The 22,308-nt window shown below is 47.3% G+C and overlaps 1 protein-coding gene across 5 annotated transcripts in view; it reads left to right on the forward strand.

Annotated features, from left to right (window-relative positions):
• CSTPP1 (centriolar satellite-associated tubulin polyglutamylase complex regulator 1) overlaps nucleotides 1–22,308 on the forward strand; it is a 157,828-nt gene that overhangs the window by 121,084 nt on the left and 14,436 nt on the right. For all 5 annotated transcript variants that reach the window (XM_045825245.1, XM_045825243.1, XM_045825247.1 and 2 more), the window contains one exon: nucleotides 11,137–11,221. In XM_045825245.1, the coding sequence (XP_045681201.1) occupies nucleotides 11,137–11,221 (85 nt within the window). The remainder of the gene's footprint in view (nucleotides 1–11,136; nucleotides 11,222–22,308) is intronic.

Below are 22,308 nucleotides of genomic sequence, written 5' to 3' on the forward strand. Positions count from 1 at the left end.
CCATACTTTGACAAACACGGCCGATGGCTTTAAGGAACAGTAACTGCTAACAGCAGTTTCCGTCTACATCCAGTCCCCGAACAGTCAGGCCCTCTCCTGCCCCTGGCCGCCTCCCTCTCTCACCCACACACATACGTGTAGTTATAGACATAGTGCATTTAATACGCCCACGAAGGACCCAGCGCAGCAGGAAAGACGAAGGTGGGTTCATCTGGAGAGATGTATGTGTTTATCCATACCCAGCCCTCTCTGCTGGTTCCTGCTGTTTTTGTTTCCGAAGTCTATTTTTTTAGTAGATGGGTAGCCATAAATCCATCATCATTGGTGGAAGTTAGTGGATTCTGACGAGAGAACAGGCTGCGGTCTTTATAAGCACGCCTACGTGCTGGCAGCAGCCTGCCCTGCTCGCACAATCGCCGGGAACCAGGGGACTTCAGATTGGTTTTTTATTTTTAGTCTGTCTTGGTTCAACTCACCCTCAGTGAGTAACTCCGTTAGCCACTGCTTCTTTTTATATTTATTTAGAAAAGAAGGAAAATGCACTTTAAGCAAATCAAATGCATAATCTGTTCCATTTCTTATTTATTCTGTGGCTGCTTTGGACAGTGGAAAGCCCAGAGAAATAATAACTTTTATTGGTTTCTGTTTTCTATGGCTTGCTTTCTCAGACAGGTCCTCATCAGACAATTTTCTTGATAGCTTATAAAATTCCATTCCAACTGTCAGCCTGACTTTACACTGAAAAGGAAAAAAGGAATTGGAAGTATTTTTTTTGTTTTATTTTCCTTTTTAGGAAGTATTTTTAGTGTATACTAAATACACTTTTCTCTTGCTAATCTGTGTCTAGTCCTGTTAAATTTTAGATACAGGTTTATAGTGGTTTAAAACTGTTTATTTTTGTTGCCCCTTTTCTACAGAGATTAGCAGCCAGTCACCTACTAGAGAAGGTCTGACTGTTTTACGCACAGCGGGGAAGCCGGGAGCCAGATCAACTACATCTGCCCCTGGAGCCAGCTTAGAAGGATGATAGAGATGGAACAGCTGGTGGCAGATTTAAATATTAACAGTGATAACAATCATAGCAGTTGCAGCTAACATTTACTGCATTCTCATTATGGAATATGCTAGGTGTTTTCCATCCATAGAAGAAATGAAAGCAGCTGCGTTCCCAGGGACCCAGGGAAAGAAAAGGACATAGGGAAGCGGTGTAACAGAAAGAGGCTTTGCCCTGGAAGGAGAAGGCTTAGTTTGGTTGTGGCTCTCCCATCTACTTGGTGACTCTGTCCCTTGCCGAGGCTCATTTTCCTTGCCTATAAAAGTAGAAATAATACCAGTAGCCTCTCCCTACCCCACAAAGTTCTTAAGGAGATCAAAAGTGATAATGCATACGATAATGGGTTGCATAATTATAGAGTCTTTCTACCAATATGACTCATCAGTACTTTTCTTTAAAAGATATTATTTATTTATTTTTAGAAAGACGGGAAGGTCAGGGAGAAAGAGAGGGAGAGAAACCTTGATGTGGGAGCGATGTGTTGACTGGCACACCCATAACTGGGGACCTGGCCCGCAACCCAGGCATGTGCCCTGTCCAACCGGCGACCTTTTGGTTTGCAGGCTGGTGCTCAGTCCACTGAGCCACACTAGCCAGGGCTCATTAGCACTCTAGTGAGATGATAGAGGGTTGGCAGCTCATGGACGATCTAGAAAAGTGGTGTGCACCTGCCTTCAGGAAGGAAGCCTGTTTATTCATTCATCAAGGGAGAACAAAGGCGAGATAAAATAATCATGAGATAAGGAATAAAAGTGTTTTAGCCACCCACTGCCTTGAGCCTGAGATCTCTGTGAACTGTGCCTTCTGTCCCGCAGGTGCCGTCCCACCTGTGCGCCTCAGAGGGAGGGGGGTGAGAATGAGAGCGGGTGCTATTTACTGAGCACTTCCCCGTGTCATACACCAGCACTTTCCATTCTGCCTCTTTCTCTCTCTCTGTCTCATAGTCGTCTCTTTTAATCCTCTCAAGAACTCTTCACAATTAGTATTGTTGTTGTATTGTTATAATAGCAACAATAATAATAATATGCCCTGGTAGGTGTAGCTCAGTGGACTGAGCATGGGCTGCGAACCGAAGGGTTGCTAGTTTGATTCCCAGTCAGTGCACATGCCTGGGTTGTGGGTCAGGTCCCCAGTGGGATCCATGTGAGAGGCAACCACACATTGATGTTTCCCTCCTTCTCTTTCTCCCTCCCTTCTCCTCTCTCTAAAAAATAAATAAATAAAATCTTTAAAAAAATAATATTACTATTCACTTATTTCTAATTGGCTTGCTCAATGTCACATGACTAGTTGGCTGAAGAACCAAGATTTGGACCCTGGTTGGCTGATTTGGGGCCTGCACTCTTGAGCTGTGTGTTCTCAGACCCACTTAGAGGTTAGAACCAGGCGTTGGTAACATCCTCTACAGGGCCCTGAGGTTTTAATGATTTTATTTCTTTACTTTTAGAGAGAGGGGAAGGGAGGGAGAAAGAGAGGGAGAGAAACATCAGTGTGTGGTTGCCTCTCACGTGCTCTCCACTGGGGACCTGGCCTGCAACCCAGGCATGTGGCCTGACTGGGAATCGAACCAGAGACCCTTTCGTTCACAGGCCAGCACTCAATCCCCTGAGACACACCAGCCAGGGCAGGGCCCTGGAGTTTTAAAGCAGCGCCTCAGGTCTTCAGTTCCCCCCACCTATTTCTCGCACCTTTAGCCTGGGTGACAGATATTGAGAACAAAGTTGGGCAAGGAGGACTGTTTATCTATGTTTTTATACATTGAGGTTCCTTATAAGATTCCTGGGGGTGGGGGGGGTGGAGTCTACCTGTTAAAAATTGTTTTCAACCCTCACATACCACAATTTCCTTATTTTACAGGTGAGAAAATGGAAACTCAGAAAAATGTAATTAGTTCTTTGCAGAACTCAGACCAAGTTTTTTCTCTATACCGTGATGTGTCTCTGTGGTAGAACAGAGTGTCCCCCTCTAAAACCAGGTGAGAGCCCTCACTCTGGCCGTGGAGATCCATATAAGGAAATACAAGGTGCTGCCTCTTTCAAAGGCTGAGTGACGTGTTCCAGACACGGCACCACTGAGAGGGCAGACCGTTTCCTCTCACCTGTGGCTACCATGAGGCGGGGTTGCGTTCGTTTTCCACTCTAGCTCTCATGCCTGTTGCACCACTTTGTTCAACTAAGAATAGGAGAGGGTCGCAGGAGTTGGCTGCAGCACCTGCTTCTTCCTGGATGAGCATTGTATCCTGGCTCTGAGGTCTCTGTTTCAAAGGGCACACCCTGTCCTCTTATTTCTGAACAGAAAACTGAAGCAGCAACACCCGGTAGAGCTGGGCTGGTTGGTCTCTGGATTAGAGTGAATGGTAGTGCACATGCTAGGCTTGAAATAACTTTCCTGATGGGCTGCCGGGCCCCTCAGGAGCTTCTGGTGCCAAGGTCTTGCTGCACACTTTGATGTCTGAAGCTGCCTGCCATTTCCTCAATAAATGGTCAGGAGACTAGGCCCATGCCAGAGTAGCTAGCCCTGTTGCTACTGGCACTGGCGCCTCCTTTCATACTGCCACATGGCTGCCCACCCGGGGCATGTGCCAGCCTGGTGTGTTTCATGTCACCAGAGCTGCCGTAGGCAGTGGCCTTCCCCAAACCAAGCCTTGTCTGGGTCCTCCAACTCTCAACAGCCCCGTCACCGTGGACAAAAGAGAACGCAATACCCCAAGGCCCTGACACAGAATGGGGGTTCTTATCGTGTCCGACCAGGCCTCTAGCTCCGTCCCGCAGTCGTGGCCAGGACAGCCGTGAGGCGCCTGCGCACCTGGTCGGCCTGCCAGGATGTGCCGCACACGATCCCGGCTTAGAAACGCGTTTGCGCTTCTTTACTCTTCGTGTAATACAAGCAGCTCCTGGGAGTTGCTTTTGTTCATTCTAAAAATTGCCATGAAATTGTTAGTATTTAGGTCTGATTTAATACTTTGCCTAGAACATACATACTGGTCAGATGGAAACAGTCGCCTGATGTTGGGCTCCGTCATAATAAAATATAACACTGAGGAGGCTGGCTTTCTGCCTCTGCTTGAACACACGAACCGTGCTCTGGGGAGGAGTGAGCTGGCAGAGGGTCGTGTGAATGACGGCCCACGGACTTCACCCCACAGGTGTCGCTGGAAGCCATTGCTTCTCATTTCTTTTGTGAAATGGTTTCCCTTTCAGGAAACTAATTACTATTTCCCTCCATTTAACATAGAACAACAGTGCTGCCAAAGAAAGTAAAATTGAAGAACGCAGCCCACTGTTCTTCTGGGGCTTCGCTTGACGGGGACACGGCCCTGGGAGGTCAGAGTCCTCCTGCGATCTGTAGTACCGAGTGCTGTGCGGGGAGTGAGGCCGTCAGCTGTCTGGTCTCCTTCCTCCCCCTGCCCCCACTCTCCCTCATTATCTTCCCCATTCTTGCAGACCAGCACTGAGGAGTATTTACTCAGCTGTGGACTGGTACTAAAGCCTCAGTGCCCTGGGGATCGGAAGGGGTGGTATGGTCATGCCCCGAACTCTCTGTGTCCTTCCGAGCATCTCTTGGCACAGCAGCCTGACTGAGGGTGAGTGTCATTTAGAATGAGGCTTCACAACCCCTGCATAAAAGAACACGAAAACAATTGCAACTGAAAATTGGAGAGTCCACTCATGGGCTGTGGTGTTCTCTGGCCTTTGTGGTCATTCCCGTTGAGATCATGCAGCCAACCAACTAGAAGTTGTTTAGTCCTCTGGGGTTCCCGTGGCTTGGTAGCATTTCATTATCCCCAGTTCTTGTCCCAGCTCTAGCTCACCCCGCCATCAACATGTAGACACTCGCATAAACGAATTCAGACTAAACCCCATTGCCTCCCCATACGTTTGGAGCTAAAAACCCTTGATTCAGGCTCAGGGGAAGGCGTTTCTTTAGTAAGGGACAAATATGGCCCCAGTTTCTTCCCTCTGCCAGTCCTCCCCAGATCGATCTCCTTTACTGACACGGCTCTGACCCTGGAAAATGCACCATTTCCCGGGAAGAGCAGAGGCATCTGAGCCCACAGCCACACACTGCCACGGTCCCTCTGAGCAGACGCTGTGGACGTACATGGTGGTCTGCGAGGGGTTTGTCTGGATGACTAAGCTGCCCCCACGGAGCATCAGAGGCAGGAGCTTCCACAGCAAGAAGCTGTAGAAAAGACAAGACAAGATCTTCACGCTGCTTTTCCAAGACAAGAAGGGAGAACAAGCTAGCCCTTGAATATATTGGACATCCGTAACTTCTGCCTAGATTAATTTTCTTAGCCAGAATAACCTCATCTATCACTCTCTAGGATTAAAGATAACCCATGAAAGACTATTTTGAGTCGGGGACTGCTTCTGTTAGCAACCACAGTATTCGTGCCGGAGTTGTGAACAGTGGTGAACCGAATTACTGGGAAGTAACCCCCAGGCTTCCTCTGATTTTCAAGGTAAAATCGATGCTACCTGTGAAAATTAGTACTCCAACCCTGGCTGGCGTAGCTCAGTGGATTGAGCACGGGCTGGGAACCAAAGTGTCCCAGGTTGGATTCCCAGGCAGGGTACATTCCTGGGTTGCAGGCCATAACCCCCAGCAACCGCACATTGATGTCTCTCTCTCTCTCTCTCTCTCTCTCTCTCTCTCTCTCTCTCAAAATAAATAAATAAAATCTTTAAAAAAAAAAAAAGAAAGAAAATTAGTACTCCAGTCGACTGAGTTGAGCGCTTGATGAGAAGGTGCTCAGAGTCAGCAAGCCTGGGAAAGGAGTGCCCCGCCGTGATGCGCTGTGATTCCCACGAGTCATGGCACCGACCAAACGGGGCTTTTCCGTTTGCTGCACCTCCCGGCTCCCGGGTGTCCTCCGCCCCTCTAGGCTGATGGGCTTGCCTCCCGCTCCTGGAGAGTCCCCACCTCTGTGTTCACACACTGGCCAGAACTTTGTCCCCCATGAACTGTCGTCTGAGTCACTGTGCAAAGCGTGTTCCCATCCGTTCATTCCTTCAACAGATATTTGCTGGTGTGTGCCAGGCGTCATGGTAAGGGCTTCAGTTAAGTCCAAAGATTTCTCAATTTCAGGACTTCAAGTTTTAATTGGATAATAATTATATAATAATACTACCATTTTATTGAGCACTTTGCTAATTTTCCCGCAGTGTCACGTAGAAGTGATGATATTTGATTTTTACGATCTATTAGGTGGGTACTGTGGTTATTCACACTTTTAAGTGTGGACACCAGGGCTCAGAGAAGTTGTATAACTGATCCGAGTCACACTGCTGGTGAGCCGTGGAGCCAGGCCCCCCGATCGCAGAGTGTGGGCACCGTGCTCAAACCACTGCCCCGCCCGACTGCTCTGCCCTGGGCAATGTGGCAGCCTGCAGGGTGTCCATAAGTTTCACTTAGATGTGGGTTCCGTCAGTCACCTGGCGCGAAGTCAAGGCCTTGCCCTGGCCAGTGTGGCCCTGTCGGTTGGAGCGTCGTCCTGTAACCACAAGATTGCAGGTTCAGTTCCTGGCGGGGGAACATAGCAAGGTTACCAGGCTTCAGTCTCTAGTCTGGGCACATGCAGGAAGCAACCAATTGAAGCTTCTCTCTCGCTTAGATGTTTCTCTCTCTCCCTTCCTCCCACTCTCTAAAAATGAAAAAATGTCCTCAGGTGAGGATAAAAATTTAAAAAGTAAAAATAAAATAAAGATGACATGATTTGATTTAAAAAGTCAAGGCCTTCACTCATCAGCTGGACCCCACCTGCCAGAGGAGAACTCACAGGGCCTTTGCAGCTAGGCAGACCTAGGTCCGAATCCCAGTCCTCCTTCCCCTCACTGTTTCCTGCAGAAACTAACCCTAGTTTCTTTATTTCTAAAATAATAGTAGCAGCCCTGGCTGGCATAGCTCAGTGGATTGAGCGCAGGCTGCGAACCAAAGTGTCGCAGGTTCGATTCCCAGTCGGGGTACATGCCTGGGTTGCAAGCCATGACACCCAGCAACCGCACATTGATGTTTCTCTCTCTCTCTCCCTCCCTTCCCTCTCTAAAAATAAATAATAAAAATAAAATCTTCAAAAAATAAATAAATAAAATCTTTTAAAAATATATTAAAAATAAATAAATAAAATAATAATAGCAAATACTAACAGACACTTATGATGGCCCATTGTTCAAAGTACCTTACATTAACACACAGCAACTGTGTGATATTGGTTCTCTCACTATCCCCATTTTATAGATGGGGAAACTGAGGCATTGGGTGCTTAAAAGTCAAGTAATTTGAAATCTGTGACGAAGCTCAGATTTGGACCCAGGTGTTCTAACTGTAAAGTCCGTGCTACTAGCCACAACACTGCACTGCGCTGCGTCTAGAGATGACAGGATCAAAGGTGCGAAACCCTCTGGTCTAGAGCCAGGGACAGAGTTGTTGGGACAATTACAAGATTTAGAATAAGAAAGTGTAACAGCTCTGACCACCCACAAAAAGAGAAGCACCAATTTGTGGAGAGTGTTCTGATTTTGATCTTATACCAAAGACTTCTTATGTCTTTGAACTTCCAGGACTTGCTGGCTGAAACTTTCCTAATTGTGGGGATTCCTTTAGAGAAGGCATCTGTTGGGACACACCACCTACCTTTCCTGCACCTGCCGGGGTGCCGAGCGGTTGGGATGAGCAATGATGGAGTGGCCACCAGCACAGGTGTGCTCTGCCCCACCCCCCAGCCCTCCCGTGGCCTCTGGCCCAGCACAGGCCTGGTGCTGGAGCCCCAGTCTTTCCTGTTGACAGTAATTAAAACCTCTCAGACTCCATTTCTCACATGGAAAAAAAATCCCAGTTCACCTGGAGCTATTTCGTTTCTGCAGTTTGTTTGGAGGGGAAAGCAAGCTCTTAAGCCTTCTTCACACAGTAACGGTTGATAAGATCAAGGTCCTGAAAATGTTAGTTGGGTAAACCTTGGAACCAGACGCCTGAGTCTGAATTCCAGCTCTGCCTCTTAAACATACACCATCTGAGCTTGTGAATGAATGTGCAATGGGGATAACAATGGTGAAGATGAGATGCGTTAACATATGTAAAACCCGTGGAAGAACAGCCTGGTTCACAGCAAGTGCTCAGAGATTGTCAGCTGTTAGTACATTATTAAGCTCACCCGTCCCCTCCCAGTCTGACCCCCAGGCTCTGGCCCCTTCTCTCCTCACCAGATTATTTCATGTCTCTAAGCCTCCATACCCTTCTCTGTGAGATGGGACTGAGTAATGGAGTCTACTTCATAAGGTTGTTGTGAAGGTTCAGTGAGCTAATTCAAGGCCTGAGCAAAGACCTCAGTGCCTCTTCAGCCTCATTACTGTTCGTCCTGAAGCTCAGAGGGCTGCCTGGAAGGGCCTTTGAGATCTTGGAGAGTTCTAAATGCCGAGGGGCCCAAAGTAGACCGGAGCATTTAGGATTAACGAGTGCCCGAGTGTGACTGCTGCCGTGTTCATTTCTGTCACGCTGCGCCTGGAACTCAGGAGGCACGGGGTAATATCACACGAATGAATACTGCAGAGAGAGTGCAAAGACAGGTTTGGCTCAGGCAACGGGACGGAGCCAGCAAGGCAACACGCTCCTAGGTGTTTAAGCATTTCAACTCGGCGAGGAACGCCTTCCTCCGCTGCTCTCCCGTCTTTGCTTCCAGCATTTAAAAACAACCGAAATAACTCTCATTGTTTGGGGTTGCTGCCTTCTAGACATTCTGCTAAGTACTCTATAGACATCATCTCTTTTCATCTTGATTTCACCCATGAAAGGTAGGCATCATCATTTTTACTTTATACATGAGAAACTGAGATTTTGAGAGGTTTACATACCTGGTAAATTGCAAAGCCAACACTTGAACCCTAGCCCGTGGGACAGCAAGGAGATAGCTCTCATTGTTCTGACTTTGGGACAGATACCACTCACCATTTCCCCTCACCACTCTCCCACATACCCACTGTGCAACCTGGGAGTGTTTCCAAGTGACAGATGCCTCTTCATGGAGATCGCCTAGCCTTAGTATTATCTACCCACTACTTTAACAGACGCGCAATTAGGGTGGTACACGTTGCTTGTCTGCCTGGCTTGCTTTCATCTCTTTATCTGACTATCTTCCTTGCTCTGCCTTTGGGAGAGTCAAGTCCCAGAAGTGGTGGGCAGGAGGTACCCTGTTCTTCTGAAGTATGGAGTATTTCCTAGAGACTGTTGCTACATTAGAGAAGTAAAGAATTATTTTTGTAAATCACTCTTCTGTCTTTGGGAAGCAAGTGTTGAAGTACATGAATTAGAATGCAGTCAAGAACCCAAAGGGTCTGGAACCAGGAGACTGATTCCCTGCATTGTCCTTCTTGATTACATTTGGGCATTGCATAACACACACTCTATCTCTTTCTGTCTCTCTCTCTCCCCCCTTCTTCTTCACCCTGTTTATCTTCCCAAGGGTATTTTGTAGGTAATTATAGAGGTAACTGTGAATTCTTGTGAGACACTTTGACCTCCACCTCCAAGAATGGTATCAGGTATATCCACCAAAGTTTAGTCTGGAAAAGCACTGATGATTCAAAGGTAGAACTTCCCTTTATTTACTTCCTGCAAGAAATCACTTCTCTCTACATGTATATAGGGAGTTCTGGGGTAAGATTAAAGTGGGAACACATTAGATTCAGTGGCTTTTCTCCCTTCCCTTTGCCGTTCCTGTCCCTCACCCTAAATCTGTGAGAACACGAGTGTCCATAACTCCTGCTGATGAAGGATGACACCCCCATCAGGCCGTGCCCGGGTCAGGCCGGCGAGGGGAGGAAAGCACACGCCCTGCTGTGGCCAGGACGAAGGCCACAAAAGCCATCCTGATCCTTTGACCTACATTGACGCTGATCCTGTTCCTTGGTGTCCCTGACTTTGGCAGTGTGGTTAGTTTAACTCTGTGCCCCCACCTTGAATTGAGCCTTGATGAAAAAGTAGTAGGAACCCAGGCCTGCCTCTGGGGGTTTGGGGTTTTTGTCTTGGAAAAGCATCAACCGAACTAGCAGGGGCAGGAGATCTGAATTCCTGTGGCTTGAGCTAACTTAGGTCCAAAGAAACCAAGTGCCTGTGATCATCTCCATTCCCCAAATGTGGCCGTGGCCTCTGGACTCCCTTCTCACACTCACTCTCCCAGTGCGGATGGCTTCCAGGTTGCTTGCCCTCGCTTTACCGTTAGCCTGTCCTTCCATAGTTGAAATGCTCCAGCCTGCGGAATACTACTTGTGAACTGCTGCCGCGTGGCCGATCTAAAATCTTTTGGTTTAGCACATGCAGTCCCAAGGCAACTTTAAAGCACCAGTGTACTTCCTCTCCCTTGGCGCCCTACAAACCTTCCTGAGATTTGCCCCTCCGGGTCTTCTGCTGGGCCACAGAGCCTCACCCTGGCTCATCTCTCCCAAAGCACTGCTTCTGCATATCAGGGATTTTGTATTTGCCTTGACCGTATGCCTCGGACCACCAGCTTGGCTGACTATATAATATGATGACCAGATTTTTGTGCAGGCATCAAAAAGAAGCCAGTCTGCATAATACCGAGTGATAGGGTAATGAGGTCTGTGGGTTGCTACACTGAGTTCTTCTCCTCCATACATCGGAAGGCTGAGTTTGCCTTAGTACCGCTTCCAGATATTCTGTGGATGGTCTCTGGGCATGTTGTGGTGAACGTCACTGTGCCAGAGAATTTTAGCAGATTTAACCAGCTTTGAAATGACTCCTTCCTGCCAATTTTTATACACAAGGAAAAGTAAATTATGAAGGCTGATGAAGGTACCCCTCGTTCCCTCTTCTCCCTGCCATTTTTCAAACCCATGAAGCTCCTTTGGCTAAAATGTTGGGGCTGGGTGCCTCCCACCCAGGAAAAGCTTTGTATAAATATTGATCTGAAAATCCCTGCCCTGGAGGGTAGTGGCTAGCACACCCTTAACTCTTACCTTTAAAAGAGCACCTCTACCGAGACCTGGTGTGAAACCCATGGAACGACCCAAAAGACCAGTAAGTTCCTGTGCACAGACCTAACGTGTCTCTCTCCGTTTCCACTTCAGACTTGCTGACCATGAAAGAGTATCACTGTTTGCTGCAATTATTGTGCCCGGATTTCCCACTGGAGCTGACTCAGAAGGCAGCCAGGTATGTCCCCTGGGCTCCTAAAGCCAACTCAGCCCTTTGTGCGACAGGGCTTTTTAGAGAAAGCTGAACTGCGTATAAACAAACCATTAGGAAAGAATAAAACCATTAGGAAAGAAACTGGCATTTGGAGAGAAGTCTATTTGGGATTTGCCCAAAAACATAATATTCACTTTCTGCGCATCCATACGGAAGCCAAATGATCCTTTGTGGTTTCTGTGGGGAGCCTTAGGGTCTGCAGATAGAGTTGGGGGGTGGTGAAGTAAAGAGGCAAACACACACACACACACACACACACACACACACACCCAGAGGATATTCTGAGAAAAGAAGAGGCGAGGGTTGCCAGTGACTTGTGAGGAAGCGGGCTGCAGTTGGAGACTGGAAAGACACGAAGGTGATAAAGCCCAGTTGAGGGAGGGGTACATTGTATTATTGACGCTAAAAGGAGGTTTTCAAGATCATTCCAGAACCAGGAAGACTTGGCAGAAGTAGTTAGAACCTCCTAATTTCTGTGTTTGGTTTCACTGTCATTCACATTTTTAATCAAAATAGTCGAATTATGCACTCAGTTAACTGTTAACACAAAACCTGAGCTAAGGTAGCAAATGGAAGTATAGCAAAAAAAAAAAAAAACTTGTTTTCTGAAAAGTGTCATAACAGAATTTTTAGGAAAATACTCTGTCAGACACACCTCATTTTATTGTGCTTCGCAGATACTGTGTTTTTACAAATTGACGGTTGGCGACAACAGTGGGTTGGGCAAGTCTGCTGACACCGTGTTTCCAACAGCATTCGCTCCCTTTGTGTATCTGGGGCACATTCCGGTAATTCTCACAACATGTCAGACTTTCCCATTATCATCATACTTGTTATGGTGGTCTGTGATCAGTGATCTTGGACGTTACTGCTGTAAATGTTGTGTGTGGTCTGGCTGCTCCACCAACCAGCCATTCCCCCATCTCTCTCCCTCCACGTGGGCCTCCCTGTTCCCTGGGACACAGCTGTGTTGAAATTTGCCCAGTGAATAACCATACAGTAGCCTCGAAGTATTAAAGTAAAAGGAAGAATTGTACATCTCTCACCTTAAATCAAAAACTAGAATAGAAATGATTAAGCTGAGTGAGGAAGGCGTGTTGAAAGCCAAGACAGGCCAAAAGCTAGGCCTCGTGCATCCAACAGCCAAGTTGTGAGTGTGAAGTAAAGGTTCTTTAAAGAAATGAAAAGTGCTACTATAACGAATACATGAATGATAAGGAAGCAAAACAGCCTTATTGCTGACGTGCAGAAAGTTTTCATGGTCTGGATAGAAGTTCAAACCAGTCACAAAATTCCATTAAAGCCAAAGAAAGCCTCATCCAGAGCAAGACTCTAACTCACTTCAATTCAACAGAAGCTGAGAGGTGAAGAAGCTGCAGAAAAGTTTAAAGAGGTTGGTTCATGAGGTTTAAGGAAAGAAGCAAGTTATCCAGAAGCTTTAGCTGAGCTACCTGATGAAGGTGGCTACACTAAACAACAGGTTTTCGGTGCAGACCAAACAGCCTCCTACTGGAAGAAGATGTCATCTAGGATTTTCACAGCCAGAGAGGAGACTCAGTGCCTGACTTCAACGCTCCGAAGGACAGGCTGACTCTCCTGTTAGGGGCTAATGCAGCCGGTGACTTGAAGTTGAGCCAGTGCTCACTTACCATTCCGAAAATCCTCGGGCCCATAGAATTATGCTAACTCCACTTCTGCACTCTGTAAGTAGAACAACAAAACCTGGACGACAGCTCAACTGTTTACAACACAGTTTACTGAATATTTTAAGCCCACTGTTGAGATTATTTTTGATAGATGCCTTTCAAAATACTACTGCTCATTGACAATGCACCTGGTCACCCAAGAGCCATGATGGAAAAGTACAAGATTAATGTTGTCTTCATGCTTGCTAACATAACATCCACTCTCCAGGCCACGGGTCAAGGAGTAATTTTGACTTCCAAGTAGTGTTATTTAAGATTGTCATAGACGGTGATTCCTCTGGTGGACCTGGGCAAAATGAATTGAAAACCTGGAAAGGATTTACCATTCTAGGTGCCATTAAGAGCATTGTGGGTTCATGGGAAAAGGTCAAAGTATCAACATCAACAGGAGTTTGGAAGAAGCTGATTTGACCCTGAGGGGTGACTTTGAGGGTCCGAGACTTCAGTGCAGGAAGTAACTGCAGCTGTGGGGGAAATAGCGGGAGAACTAGAATTAGAGGTGGAGCCTGAAGATGTGACTGAATTGCCGCAGGCTCACGATAAACTTTAACGAATGAAGAGCTGCTTCTTATGGACAAGTAAAGAAAATGGTTTCTTGAGATGGAATCTACTCCAGGTGAAGAAGCTGTGGAGATTGTCAAAATGACAGAAAAAAGGATTTAGAATATAACAAACCTAGTTGATAAAGCAGCAGCAGAGTTTGAGAGAATTGACTGCAGTTTTGAAAGTTCTACTGTGCGTAAAATCATTCATGAAGGGAGTCAAATGCAGCAGCAGGCTCTACTGTTGTCTTATTTTAAGAACTTGCGGCAGCCACTCCAGCCTTCAGCAGCCGCCGCCCTGGTCAGTCCTTGGCTGTCGCCATCGAGGCAAGACCCCCGCCAGCAAAAAGACTGACTCGCTGAAGGCTTGGGTGATGGATAGCACTTTTCAGCAGTAAAGTGCTTTATATTAAGATATGTACATTGTTTTTTTAGACATAATACTATTGCGCATTTAATAGACTACATATAATGTAAACATAACTTGTATATGCACTAGGAAACTAAAAGATTCATGTGACATGCTTTATTACAACATGGGCTTTATTGAGCTGGTCTGGAACTGACTGACAATATCTCCAAGGTACACCTGTATCACAACATACATGATGGATACATGTCATTACACATTGCCCGAACCCAGAGAAGGCGTAACACCCCGAGTGCACAGTAATGTAAACCGTGGACGTTAGGTGATGACGCAGCATATCAGTGTAGGTTCCTCAGCTGTAACACATGTACCCCTCTGGGGGGACCGTTGATATGGGGGAGGCCATGCATGTATAGGGAAAGGGGTTATACTGGAAATCTCTGTAACTTCCCTTCAACTTTGCTGTGCACCTAAAACTGCTTTTAAAAAAGTAAAATCTTAATAATAATTTCTTGAAATGCCCAGCTTCCTAAAATCGTAAAGAGTGTATTTACCAGTGCATTTCTTTTGTTTAAATTCATTGACCTTATCTCACTTAATCCTTATAAAAACAGTTACTTCCCATTTTACAGAAAAATAAATTGATATATGTCAATCTTTAAAAGAAAACTTAAGAGGAAACCTGAAGGTTAAGTATGTTGCCTGAACTCACTGATAGCCCAGTTGGTTGGAGCATTGTCCTGTACACCAAGGTTGTGGGTTCGATCCCCAATTGGGGCACTTACGGGAGGCAACCAATCAGTGTTTCTGTCTTACATCAATGCTTTTCTCTCTCTCTGCCCCACCCCCAACCTTCCTCACTTTTAAAAAAATCAATAAAGCGTATCATCAGGTGAGGATATAAATAAGTAAACAAACAATCCCAGGTTCACCTGAATCCAGAGACTTTGCTGCCAACCTCCTCACACTTCCTGACATCATTTCTCCTTGGTGGTTTGACTCACTGACACCAAAGCCACATGGGCCACACAGCACCAAGGATCCTCTCGCTCATGACGTGAGCCGCCAACCCCTGGCTGACTAGGAAGATGGGAAATCCTCCACTGCCAGCGCCGGACAGCACTCGCACGGGGAACCTGTTTTGTGGGTCACAGCTCATACTCATTTTGCGGGTCGTGTGCAAAAAGCCTGTTCAGTGATCATACACCCGGAATTGTACAGGGTTTTGTTTCCCTCGTTGTCCAGTGGATGCTTACCTTTCACAGTGGCAACTGATCGCTGGTAAATGCTGCAGTCCCAGTTTTGTGATTTTAACTTACTCTGCTATCCAAAGGAGATTTAGATTCCTCACCCCCACCCACCCCTTAGCTGAAAAGGGTGTGGGAGATTATCTCCTGTAATTTAAAAGCAGCCAAGTGGAGTTAGCTTCAAATTTCCAATGAATAGTTCCTCCTTTGGAATCAGATCATTTTAAGGAAGATTCAGACCCAATTTTTCTTTTTTTTTGCAGGGGAGGTGCATGGCAGGGGTGGCTGGCCAGTAAGGAGAGAACTCAGCATTCTTAAGGACTGGGCTTAATAATAAAAATTAGCTACAGTTTCTACATAGCTGAATAATAAAAAATCAGCTTTGGCTGTAAGTAGAAAATGCCTAAAGAATTCTTGGAGAAGGAACCATAAGTGTGTGTGTACTCGGTGGGAGCAGACAGCGTCCTGCCAGTCTCGTCTGCTGCCAGGTCACTGTCGCTTAGTGTAGCACCGAGACCCACGCTGGACACTCCATCGGAGTCTCCTGGGGGAATGGACCTGTGAGTGAGCATTCCTTGTCTGAAAGTTAAGGCGGTTCTAATAGTCCGTGGTTCTCAGGCACTAAGGACAACAAAGGTCAGAAACTACATCCTACATTCATTTTTCATTCATTTATACATTCATCAAATATTTCTTTTCTCACAACCTTTCGGGATACCGTATAATTCACCCATGTAAAGTATTAAATTCAATGACTTTTAGTACATTCACAAAACATATTTACATCCATTGCCACAGGCAGTTTTAGAATATTTTAATTAGGCAGAAAGAAACCCTGTGCCTTCAGCCATGACTCTCCAGTCCCGTATTCACCCCCCGGCCTTAGGCAGCCGCTGAACTACTTTCTGTCCCTGTAAGTCTGCCATTTATTTTAAACTCTAGACATTTAAAATAAATAGAACCATATAATATATGGTCCTTTGTGACTGGTTTCTTTCACTCGGCCTGCTTTCAGGGCTCACCACGTGGCAGCGTGTGTTGGTACTTCACGGAACACTTCTCGCGTGCCGGCTTTACGCCAGGAGCTGTTTTACACGCTGGGGGGGTGCGGGGTGGATACAGTGACCTGCAAGTTAGAGATCCTGCCACTCAAGAAGCTTGACGTTGGGTTTAGAAGGGGATCGGTTGGGTGCTTGGGTGCGGGCCACTGCCTGCCCCCCACATTGCCACGACGCATCACCTAGGTCTCTATCACTGCTCCTTTCCCGCCTTTCACCCGCAGGGGGTGAGTTTAGGAGGGCGAGCCTTCTGTACTGTTTTCGGCCCCCAGCAGCCACAGCTTTGCGTTTGCCCCTCCCATCTCCCAGATCCTTCTGAACAATCTGGTGTAGGTCAGCACTGCGGGTTAGAGGAAGAGGAAGGGAGTCCTCTACCGCAGATCCTTACAGTTAACGATACCAAGGGCTATTTGTCTAACTGTGCCAGACGCTTGCCCTTGCTCACCAAGAGGCCTGCTGTTTGACTGAAACTTCAGACCTTTCGGTGGGAGGAGGAGGGAGCGCTGCGGCCAGCCCAGGCCAACAGCAGAGTGAGGGAACCTCGGGAAGGTGAGCGTAAACAACAGGACCCTAGCGTGGGTGTCCAACCTGCGTCCCCTGGACCGCCTGCGGCCCAGGACGGCTATGAATGCGGCCCAGCACAAAATCGTAAACTTACTTAAAACCTTTTTCTTGCTCATCAGTTTTCATTACTGTTTGTATATTTAATGTGTAGCCCAAGACAACTCTTCTTCTTCCAGTGCGTCCCAGAGACACCAAAAGGTTGGACACCTGTGACTAGGGTAATGCTCAGGATACTGGCTGCAAAAGTAGAGGTGAATGCAGAACTAGGGGAAGTGTGTTTTCTCCTTTTGTGTGAGCATCCGGCTTCTGTGTCCGCCACACCTCCCAGGCCATCCTTCCCCAAATACCGCCCACGCTGGTGTGTGTGTAGAGAATTGTACCTACCCCAGAAAGTGCACCGATGGTATAAGCTATTCTCATCTTGTTCAGGATCCCAGCTTTGCCCTCCACACAAGCCCGGCCCTCCGACTGGCCCGGCAAATGGGGGTGGCTAGGCCTTGCCAGCGTCACTGCTTCCAGAAGAGGCCCTGCCCGTCCCGTCTCATTGCTGGGCTCACTTTGCTCGGGCCGCGGGAGGAGGCTCCCGTCTGCGCTGACGTGTGTGTGAAAGAATGTAATCCCAGGCAGCTGTGCACCAGCACCTGTCCAGGGTACGGCATCTCCACATGCACCTGACTTATGTGTTGCAAGTACCGCGGCCAGGCCCTGGGGCGGCAGGTGTGAGCTGGAGACACAAGAAAGAACAAACAGACTCCATGGCAGCGCCCAGCCAGGGGTCCTCTCCACCTCACACAGCCCTGCAGCGGTGGGAGTCGCTAAGTGATTTTTTTCCCAAATGGCCACCACAGCCCCCTCCCCCGACCCCCCCTCCAGTCTCCGTCCCTCAGGGCCTGGGGGCTTTCCTGGTGGTTCAGACCATGCAGTGAGAGCCAGACTTCTTTGTTGTCATTGGTGTTGTCTTTTTATTGAGGTGTAATTGACATGTAACATTATATTTGTTTCCGGTGTATAATATCATTCGATGTTTGTATATATTGCAAAAATGATCGCCACAGTAAATCTAGTTAAGATCTGCAACCACACAGTTAGAAACTTTTTTCTTGTGATGAGAACTTTTAAGATCTATTCTCCTAGCAACTTTCAAATATGCAATGCAATATTATTACCTATAGACCCCATTCTGTACATTACATCTCCTTGACTTATTTATTTTAAAGCTGGAAGTTTGTACCTTTTGACCCCCTTCACTCATTTCACCCATCCCCTAACTCCCACCTCTGGCAGCCCACCAATCTGTTTATCTGGTTGCTGTACAAGCTTGCTTTGTGGGCTGGGAACACCCTCCTCTTGTAGTTGAGCCTTGATTTCTGTTGGCAGGTCAATGGGAGGGATGTACCCAGGTCAGTCAGCTACAAGGACTGGCTCTGACCACTGACCACCAACCTCCACCCTCCATGGAGGATCAGCTATGCAGGGGTAGGGTGGTGGTGCTCCGACATGGTCTGTAGCTGTCTACTGTGTGTGCAGGTTATGGCATTTTCCTGGGTGGTGCAGGCCAAGATCAGCCCCCTCCTGTGTTCTGCCTGGAGCCACCCTGCCTGAGCTATAAAGCAATCTGAGATGGCTGCTACTTGTGCTGGGCTTGGAGATTCCCAGGCAAAGCCAAGCTGTGAATCTAGGCTGTTTGCTGCTAGTGCCAGGCCTGGGGCCACGTAGCAAGAGGTAGGAGGTCTGAGGGCTCACTGAGGCCAGCTGTTGCTTGTTTGAAAGGATTTAGGAGGTTGTGAAGAGTGAGCCAAGACCAGCCATTCATATGGAAAAGTCACAGTTAACAGTTTGGTTGGACCTGTAATTTTGGTGGGATGGAGTCTCGGGATCTCCAGGGCAGGGCAAACAGTGGTAGCCAGGTTGACAGAGTCTTTGATGTGGCATCTGCCTGCCAGCTCTGTGGCTCTGTAGGGGAAAAGCTCAGAAAAGGGACAGTGGCCTCAGCTCACCTTTCTGACCCCCAGCCCTCACCTTGATGCCAGACACTTCAGTCCCTCCCTGTATCCCACTGGTGCCTTTCAAACTGCTACCCTGGTGCTGGAGCTCAGAGGCAGTGAGTCTGAGCGGGTGAGTCCATGTTGTGTGTGTGTTATATATAACGTGTGTGTGTGTGTATAACACACACACACAATCACATTTTCTTTATCCATTCATCCATCAATGGACACTTACGTTGTTCCCATTATCAGGCTATTATAAATACTGCTGCAGTGAACATGAGGACATGTATATCTTTTCGAGTTCATGTTTTCGTTGTCCTCAAATAATTACTAGAAGTGGAATTGCTGGATCGTATGGTTGTTCCAGCTTTAATTTTAGGGGGAACCGCCATACTGCTTTTCTTAGTAGCTGGAAGAGCTAAACTTCTTGAGTTCAATTCCTGGTTCATAATTGACCAGCCGTGCCCTTGGGAAAGGTCTCTCATTTCTCTGAGCCTCACTTTCCCCATTTGTAAAGTGGGAGTAATAGTAAGAGTCGTAGTAGTTGAAGAGGTATGTAATGTGCTTAAAATAAGGCCTGGCACCGCGCGAATTTTCAGCCTCGACCTATGAGAGCACAGGCACCGTCGGGTCTGGAAGACCTGCGTGCGCATGCACCTGTGCCCTATTAACTGGATGACCTTGGGGGTCTGTCCTAACTTCTCTGCGCCCTGTTGTCACATCGGTAAAATGGGGGTAATGCATCTAAATGATAGGGTGGTTGTCAGATTTCAACAAAAAATATATATAAATTGCTTAGCATGTTGTAGACATTCTACAAATAAGTTTCTTGCTGTTAAAATAATGTTGGCATCATTATTATAACAAGATTATCTTAATATAAATGAGAAGTTCCTAGATTCCCTGAGGCAGTACTTTCTGACCTCTTTCACAACACAACACAACACAACACAACACAACACTCAGAAAATACTGTATGACAAAGAGCAAGGTGAGACAGGACTGCCTGTGATCAGCCTGTTGCTCTGGCCTCCTCCTGGCCGGGCCAAGGGGACTGTCAAACCCGTAACTCACTCGAGGCCCCAGTGACACAGGGATGGAAAGCTGCGCTCCAGGGGTGAAGGTTTAAAGCTGTGTGGCAGAATCACCCGCAGGGCTCACCGAACCACGGATTTAACTCATGTCCCCCTCGCTGAAGGCCTGATTCCCCAGTGAGTAGCTTCTGATTGATAGGAAAATCTCCTCCGTTGTGGTTGTATGCCATATGCACACACAGCCCACTAAAGAAGCCAATTTCAGACACAGCCGCTCACCGCCACTGAAGAGAGTCGCTCCGTGGTTCCTGATGGTGAAGGACTCGGCTCCTGGAAACAGACAGCCCTGGATTCAAATCCCAGTTCCCTCGCTGACTGGCTTGTGACACTGAGCAACTTCTCTAAGCCTCAGTTTCTCCATCTGTAAAATGGAAATAAAAATAGCACCTGCCTCTTAGATTTAATGATATAATACAGGTAAAATATTTCTCATATAACCCTCAAAATATATTACCTAATTTTTGTTTTTAAAAAGTTTTAGATGATTTTTTCTAGAGAGAGAGAAAAACACCAGTTTGTTGTTCCACTTATCTCTGCGTTCATTGGTTGATTCTTGCATGTGTCCTGACCAGGGATTGAACCCACAACCTTGGTGGGTTGGGCTAATGCTCTAACCAACTGAGCTACCCAGCCAGGGCCATATAGTACCTATTTTTAAAAATCATAAGTAGTGAATGGGAAGTGTGTTTAATTCCTATAATTTATTTTTCAAATGTTCACTGAATATCGGCCGTCTGCCGGACCTCATGCTGCACACTGAGGGTGCGCCTGTGAGCTGTCTTAGTGTCTTTCTTTATGCCGCTCCCCTGCAGTGTCTTTCCGCACAGGAACGTCTGCCCTCCGTGGGTCCGACCCACCATTCAGCAGTACCACTGTCGCCCCAAAAGGTCTTTCTCCAAAGCGCCGTCCTTTCCTTCCTCATCCTGTCATTCCCCAAATGCCTGTTATGTGCCGGTCACGGTGCTTGTGGAGGGGCTGTGACAGTGAGCAAAACAGATGTTGTTCCAGCCCTCAAGGAACATACAGACTGACCGACGGCAGACACTGAGTGAGTGAAATGCTAAGTGCAGTAGGACATACAAACGGGAGACCCAGCCTGGCCTGAGGACTCACGGATGGCTTTTCCGTGAGGAAGAGATGTTGAACTTGGGACCTAAAGGATTAGGAATAGGTGAACATGCCCTGTCAGCCATCAAGACATTATTATTATTATAAGGCCATCAGAATTAACACAGTGTGTTACCAGAGTGAGGACAGAGTCTGGACAGGCCAGAACAGACCCGTGCGTGTGTAAAACTTGACGTATACAAAGGTGGCATTGCAGAGTGGTGGGAAGGATGGCCAACAAGGGGTGGTGGAGCAGCTGCTTTTCCACAGTGTGAGGCAGGTCTCTGCCTCAGACCATCCTCAGAAGCCAGTTGCACAGAGGTGACAGACTGAAGTGTGAAATTCGAAACTCTTCAAAAGAGAACAGAGGGAACTATTTTTATGGCCACCAGGTAGTTAAAGAATTCTTAAACAAGATACAAAAAAGCGCAAGTGCAATGGACGAGATTGATAAACTTGACCGCAAACAAAGTTGCACTCGTTTACTCAGTCGTTGTTCACGGAGGGTGCCCGTTCCGTGCCAGGCACACTCTCAGGTACGAGGACAGAGCGGTGGGCAGAGCAACGTCCTCGCCCCCGTGGAGCTGGCGGTCGACGGGGAGGAGAAATGTCAGCTCAGGTGCAAGACTTTCCTGACGGCAAAGTGAACCCTGGCCACAGCTGAGAAAGTGCTGAACCCCAACCCACTCAACCACCAAGGAATTAAGAATTTAAATTTTCCATTCAACAAAAAACATCATAAAGTCGAAGGACAAGCCGGAGACTAGAAGAGGATATTTGTTATGTATAAAACAACAGATTAGTCTGCAGAACTTTTAGTCTCAAGAATATTTTATAAATAACACCTGCAAACCAATAGAAAAAGATAAATGACCTCAGGAGAAAAAAAGAGTCCGAAGATAAGAACAGGCAACACATGGAAAAGCAAACCCCAACAGCCAGTAAACACGTGGGCATATTTTCACGCCCAAACTCACTAGTAATCAGAGAAACGCCAATTAAAATGGAGATTCCGCTTCACACCCATCAGATTAGCAAACACGGAGAAGCCTGGCAGGCCGCGTGCTGCCGAGGATGCAGAGCAGCTGGAACGCGCACAAGCTGCTGCTGGGAATGTGAGTCGCTACAATCATTTTGAAGCAATGGGGGCAAGTCCCAAAAGGTTCCAGAGGTGGGCCTGCTTGTAAGGACACGTGCAGCACTGTTCGCAATAGCTGCCATTGGAACAGCTGCGTGTCCCCCGCATTAGAAAGGACAAAGTGTGGCCCCTTCAGAGAGGGGGACTCCACACGGCAGTTAAAGGGAACACGGGGGCGTACTCGTACACGCGCATCAAGAAGTCGCAAGGAACCAAGTTACTGGATGACACAGAATC

The sequence above is a fragment of the Phyllostomus hastatus genome, unplaced genomic scaffold (genome assembly GCF_019186645.2).
Source record: "Phyllostomus hastatus isolate PE091 unplaced genomic scaffold, TTU_PhHast_1.1 phas_scaffold_585, whole genome shotgun sequence".
NCBI lineage: Eukaryota > Metazoa > Chordata > Mammalia > Chiroptera > Phyllostomidae > Phyllostomus > Phyllostomus hastatus.